This window comes from Anguilla anguilla, chromosome 2 (genome assembly GCF_013347855.1).
Source record: "Anguilla anguilla isolate fAngAng1 chromosome 2, fAngAng1.pri, whole genome shotgun sequence".
In the NCBI taxonomy this organism is placed as follows: domain Eukaryota; kingdom Metazoa; phylum Chordata; class Actinopteri; order Anguilliformes; family Anguillidae; genus Anguilla; species Anguilla anguilla.
Genome location: NC_049202.1, coordinates 72,332,000 through 72,338,594, shown reverse-complemented (window position 1 = coordinate 72,338,594; position 6,595 = coordinate 72,332,000). Strand labels below are relative to the sequence as shown.

The following is a 6,595-nucleotide window of genomic DNA, read 5'->3' as shown; positions in this document are numbered from 1 at the left end:
GTTTTTTACCTGTGTATTCTGTTAGCCTCTTCCCTAAGTCTCCTTTATTATCTCAGTGTTGGTCAGATGCTAACCCCACTGTGCTGTGTGTAGGGTACACCGAGTCCAGGCTGGCTGACGGCCCTGATAACTGCTCTGGTCGAGTGGAGCTGCAGTACCTGGGTAAATGGGGGACAGTGTGTGATGCATGCTGGGACAGGAGAGCCTCCAATGTCCTCTGTCAGCAGCTGAAGTGTGGGACTGCAGTGGCAGTGCCAGCACGGGCCTGGTTTGGAGAGGGGAATGGGTCAATCAGAGCCGATGTGTTTGATTGCCATGGGAACGAGACACGCCTCTCACAGTGTGCTGTTTCCTCATGGAGCCGAGCTGTGCGCTCACATGGACAGGATGCTGGAGTCATCTGCTCTGGTGAGGAGTCCTGCTCTCTGTACTGTGTACATGGCACAATTTAGCACACATTTACTGCACTGAGAGAGAGAGAGAGAGAGAGAGAGAGAGAAATAGAAACTGGCATGCACAGAAAATCATGGTTGCCAGAAGAAAAAAGATTGTGCCAACAATGCAGATGCAACCAAATTGAAACTGAAAAACACTTCCTAATGGAATGCACAAAATTTGACCAAATTCGCCAAAAATTCTACCAAAAAATGATCCAGAAATGTCCCCAATTCAATGATATACCCAATGATGATAGATTACCCTACCTATTAGGAGAAGAAAAAGGTTGCTGCATACTAGCAGCACAATTTGTGTTCTCTTGCCATACTCTGAGGGACAATGTGTGACCACCTCATGCACACATTTACACACAGCATACACGCGTACAAGCAGACACATAATATTCATTCATGCACACAACACACAGATAGTCAGACACACACACACACCTAACATCACTTACTGATATTTTTGTATATATTTTTATATTTTTTATATAACAAATTCACATTCTCGGATTCATTGTATATAGTTGCATGTTGTAACCACTGCTTTGGCAACACAAGTGCCTATATTTTTCATGCCAATAAAGCACTTTGAAATTGAAATTGAAAGAGAGAGAGAGAGAGAGAGAGAGAGGGAGAGAGAGAGAGAAGAGTAACCAGCTCTACCCAGACCCAGAGTTCCCCTGGGACAACTGGCCATCAAAAGAATATTTTTACAAAATATCAACAACAAAAAATATCACACCCACTGCATCTAGAAATTTTGACAAAAATCAACAAAAACTATACATTGACAGCATGAAGAAATTAAACAATAAACTGGAAATGTATTGTGCTCTAGGCCAAGATTGCTCCCTGTCAGAATATCTCACTAGAGTTAAAAACCAAAAGCAAAGTGACCACAAAGTGAGCAATGTACAGACTCAGTGACCACATCCTTGCCATTGAAATTGGTTGCCACAAAAAGACCTGGCTGGCAAAAGAGAACAGGCTGTGTGCTCATTGCAATCTGGCAGGTGGAGACAGAGGCCCACTTCCTGCTTTCCTGCCCCAAGTACCTCTCAATCAGAAACCAATATTTTCCCAAATTCACTGAACAGGCTAATCAGTATCTATCGGAACCAAATAAATAAATAAAAATTCTGGGGAAGAGGAAATCGCAATAGAGGCGGCAGCCCAGCATGTCTCTGCCTGCCGTAAATTAAGAGAGGGTGAGGGTTTAACAGAGGAGTCTAACCCTAACCCTAATACACTTGGGTTTAATAGAGGAGTCTAACCCTAACCCTAATACACTTGGGTTTAACAGAGGAGCCTAACCCTAACCCTAATACACTTGGGTTTAACAGAGGAGTCTAACCCTAACCCTAATACACTTGGGTTTATCAGAGGAGCCTAACCCTAACCCTAATACACTTGGGTTTATCAGAGGAGTCTAACCCTAACCCTAATACACTTGGGTTAATCAGAGGAGTCTAACCCTAACCCTAATACACTTGGGTTTATCAGAGGAGTCTAACCCTAATACACTTGGGTTTATCAGAGGAGTCTAACCCTAATACACTTGGGTTTAACAGGGGAGTCTAACCCTAACCCTAATACACTTGGGTTTATCAGAGGAGCCTAACCCTAACCCTAATACACTTGGGTTTACCAGAGGAGTCTAACCCTAATACACTTGGGTTTATCAGAGGAGTCTAACCCTAACCTTAATACACTTGGGTTTATCAGAGGAGTCTAACCCTAACCTTAATACACTTGGGTTTATCAGAGGAGTCTAACCCTAACCTTAATACACTTGGGTTTATCAGAGGAGCCTAACCCTAACCCTATTACACTTGGGTTTAAAAGAGGAGTCTAACTCTAATCCTAATACACTTGGGTTTATTTATTTTTATTTAATTTAACCAGGTGAGTCTTATTGAGATTAGAAATCTCTTTTTCAAGAGAGACCTGGCCAAGAAAGCAACAGTTGATTACAGACACAACAAAATTTCAACATTTAACATATTATAAAAGCAGACAAACAGCAATGTTCAAAGTTTATCAGAGGAGTCTAACTCTAACCATAATAGTCTTGGGTTTATCAGAGCAGTCAAACCCTAACCCTCATACATTTGGGATCCATAGGCTCTGCCCTCTCAGCTCTGGACGGGACAGTGCGGCTGACTGGAGAGGGTGCGTGTGAGGGCCAGGTGGAGGTGTACTACCAGCAGACCTGGAGCAGAGTGGGGGGGTCCTGGAGCTTCAGTGAGGCCTCGGTGGCCTGCAGGCAGTTGGGCTGTGGCTCTGCAGTGCAGGTCTACAGCTCCTCTCCGTCTGGGACGGGGGGCACTGGGGAGTGTCTGATGGGGGTTCAGTGCTCCGGGAGAGAGGCTCACCTAGGGAACTGCAGCACTCCACACAAACTCGCCTGCAGCTCCAGGGAACAGGTGTCCATCGTCTGTTCCAGTGAGTACAGGTTACTAATGAAGCTTCTCTGCAGTCTCTAGCTGCTTGTTTGACATGGGGGATATAGTATACTCAACCTAAAGGACTTTTAAAAAGTATTAGGAATCACAGTATTTAAAACAGACAGAGCTTGTGTAATAACTCAGATAACTTCTCTCTATTTCTTTTTCTCACCCCCTCTCTCTCTTTTTATCTCCCTCTCTCTCTCTCTCTCTCTCTCTCTCTCTCTCTCAGATCACAGGACTCTCAGGCTGGTGGGGGGAGGGGGAGACTGTGCGGGACGGTTGGAGGTGTTCCACAGGGGCTCCTGGGGGACAGTTTGTGATGACTCCTGGGACCTGGAGGATGCTCAGGTGGTGTGCAGGCAGCTCCAGTGTGGGACGGCCCTCAGTGCCCCGCTACCCTCCTTCTTTGGGCCAGGAAATGGATCTGTCTGGCTGGATGAGGTGGGCTGTGTGGGGAACGAGACGTCCCTGTGGGACTGTCCCACAGCCGGATGGGGACAAACTGACTGTGGACACAAGGAGGACGTGGGGGTCGTGTGTTCAGGTCTGGAGCTAAGTGGAGCACCTAAAGTTCTTGCTTTTGCACTGACACTAATTTGGTGTGAATACATGATACCTGATTGGTGAGGAATTTCAGGTGTTCAAAGTGATGAGATTTATCTCTGGAGAGCAGTGGCTAACAGAGCACAGCTTTTCATCCTGACTTATACCTGCATCCGATACATTTACCTTTCTATCCTCTGTAATTTCTGGCACAAGATTTTAAGGTTATGTTTATTTTTAAACCATTTTGTCCCTAAGAGATTTCTAACATTGTTGTTGTAGAATTCAAGGAGATGAGACTGGCCGAGGGCTGTTCTGGGAATTTGGAAGTTTTCTACAATGGCACCTGGGGCAACGTGTGCTTCAATAAAATGACTACAGACACGGCTACTCTCATATGTCAGGAGCTGAACTGTGGGAAGAGCGGATTTGTGTCTAACACACGGTCAAGACTGGAATCAGCTCCAAACTGGCTGGATCAATTCAAATGTCGCCGACATGACTCCACTCTGTGGCAGTGCCCATCAAATCCTTGGAGTGAGAATACCTGCGGGCAAACCAGCGTGGCTTCACTTACCTGCACAGGTAAACCTCACTCTACTGCAGACATTATACTCCTGTTAGGACCAGTATAATAAACCTCATGATTACAAACACAGTATCACTCCTATTGGGAACAGAGGCATAAAACTCTCCTTACTGCAGACTTTAGTACTTCTCAGGGCCGGCCCGCGGCATAAATGGTCTATGCGGTTGTTTAGGGCCACAACCGCTAGGGGGGGGCTACACGGCGGGGGGGGGGGGGGGGGGGGGGGGGGGGGGGTTTACGGTCCAGTGTTTATCTAAGGTAAATAATGTTATTTTCGCAGTTACGTTATTCATCCCCTATCGCAGAATTAGCGGTATACATTTTAAACAGAATGGTACCCGTACATTTCACAACAATGCAATGTATGAAGGATTTTACAAAGTGAACCCCCTTCTCTCCCCCGCTCAACGGAATCCAACAGCTCCCCCCCCCCACCCAGGGCCGGCCCTGGTACTTCTGTTAGAAACAACAGAATTAAACCTTCAAGTAGAACTGACTCATTTACGCAGATGGGGAGGATGATATGAAATCATTAATGAAGCTAATTTGCCCTAAACTGGTAAATATATAAGTCAGCTTATTAGTTTTTGCAACATTAAATTGGTAAAACTATGGACTATTTCTTAGTGTAACCCCATGAATGAGATTTTTTGAAGCTCTAAGTAGTGCAGTTTGTTTCTGATATGGAATGAACCTGTTTCTGTCTTTGTGTTTTAAAATTTTTCAAAATTTGTAGTTCATTTATTTATTTATTTCTCTTCACATCAAAGGGGAAGAGGATGATCAAGTTCCACGAAGCAAATTGTCACGTTCCTCAGCAGCAAATCAGAGAGCTTACACAAGTACGTTTTTTGGTTGAATCCTGTGGTAATCCTGTGGTAAGGGCAGATGTGTCTGTGGGAGATGCTAAACGTAATGAGGTCAGTCATAGTGTTAGTGGAGATGTGTCTGTAGGAGATGCTAAATGTAATGAGGTCAGTCATAGTGTTAGTGGAGATGTGTCTGTAGGAGATGCTAAATGTAATGAGGTCAGTCATAGTGTTAATGGAGATGTGTCTGTAGGAGATGCTAAACGTAATGAGGTCAGTCATAGTGTTAGTGGAGATGTGTCTGTAGGAGATGCTAAACGTAATGAGATCAGTCATAGTGTTAGTGGAGATGTGTCTGTAGGAGATGCTAAACGTAATGAGGTCAGTCATAGTGTTAATGGACATGTGTCTGTAGGAGATGCTAAACGTAATGAGGTCAGTCATAGTGTTAATGGAGATGTGTCTGTAGGAGATGCTAAACGTAATGAGATCAGTCATAGTGTTAGTGGAGATGTGTCTGTAGGAGATGCTAAACGTAATGAGATCAGTCATAGTGTTAGTGGAGATGTGTCTGTAGGAGATGCTAAACGTAATGAGGTCAGTCATAGTGTTAATGGAGATGTGTCTGTAGGAGATGCTAAACGTAATGAGGTCAGTCATAGTGTTAGTGGAGATGTGTCTGTAGGAGATGCTAAACGTAATGAGGTCAGTCATAGTGTTAGTGGAGATGTGTCTGTAGGAGATGCTAAACGTAATGAGGTCAGTCTTAATGTTAGTGGAGATGTGTCTGTAGGAGATGTTAAACGTAATGAGGTCAGCCATAGTGTTAGTGGAGATGTGTCTGTAGGAGATGCTAAATGTAATGAGGTCAGTCATAGTGTTAATGGAGGTGTGTCTGTAGGAGATGCTAAACGTAATGAGGCTGCTCAGCTCATCTGTGTCTCCTGCTCTAGGTCACTGGCCCCTCCGGCTGGTGGGGGGTGAAGGCAGGTGCTCTGGGAGGCTGGAGGTGTTCCACGAGGGCTCCTGGCGGAAGGTGTGTGGAGACTCCTGGGACACGATGGACGTCCAGGTGTTGTGCAGACAGCTGGGCTGTGGGTCAGCAGGAAAGGCTCATACTAATGCTACATTTGGGACGGGGAAGGACGACCGCTGGGTGACTGAGGTGAACTGCAGGGGCACTGAGATGCACCTGTGGGACTGCCCACACCAGCACAGCCGCTGCCCACACCAGAACCAGGCTGGGGTCACCTGCACAGGTGAGCCTGCGACTCCAGATCACCTCAGGCTGACTTTTCCATGAATGCTCTGTTTTGCATTTCTACCATATAAATGGTGGTGGCTGTTTGCCTGGGTAGGTTGCTAAGTAACACTCAGTATTTGAGTGTTAACACACAACTGCTTCTTGCAGTTTTTTGCCTGTTGGCAACAGTACCTCTGCATTAATGCTTTAAGACTGAATGTAATCCTATAGGTTTCTATCTAACAATAAACATGATGTGGCTCTCTAAGCTTGCTGAATGCTGGTACCAAGCTAGCAGTTTGCTTAATTTAAATAGCCAATGTCCTTGAACAGAGAAGAGAGAACACCCACGTTCTAGTACAGATAGCACAGGCTTAACTGAAGTTTACTTGCTGGAAAGTTAACCATGCACTTGCTCTCAGGCCACCTTTTTATGTTGTAGTGGGTATCTTGTGGAATGACTCAGTTTGCTTAATGCAGACAGTTGCTCTGCTTTAATAGGTCGCTGGATGGCT

At 45.3% G+C, this 6,595-nt stretch overlaps 1 protein-coding gene across 1 annotated transcript in view; it reads left to right on the top strand.

Moving 5' to 3' along the window:
* Positions 1–6,140, top strand: part of LOC118220420 (deleted in malignant brain tumors 1 protein-like) — a 27,883-nt gene extending 21,743 nt beyond the window's left edge. Inside the window, exons 11-16 of the mRNA XM_035404282.1 lie at positions 94–408; positions 2,571–2,891; positions 3,126–3,440; positions 3,722–4,024; positions 4,799–4,870; positions 5,791–6,140. Of these exons, the coding sequence (XP_035260173.1) occupies positions 94–408; positions 2,571–2,891; positions 3,126–3,440; positions 3,722–4,024; positions 4,799–4,870; positions 5,791–6,140 (1,676 nt within the window). The remainder of the gene's footprint in view (positions 1–93; positions 409–2,570; positions 2,892–3,125; positions 3,441–3,721; positions 4,025–4,798; positions 4,871–5,790) is intronic.
* The last annotated feature ends 455 nt before the right edge of the window (positions 6,141–6,595 follow it).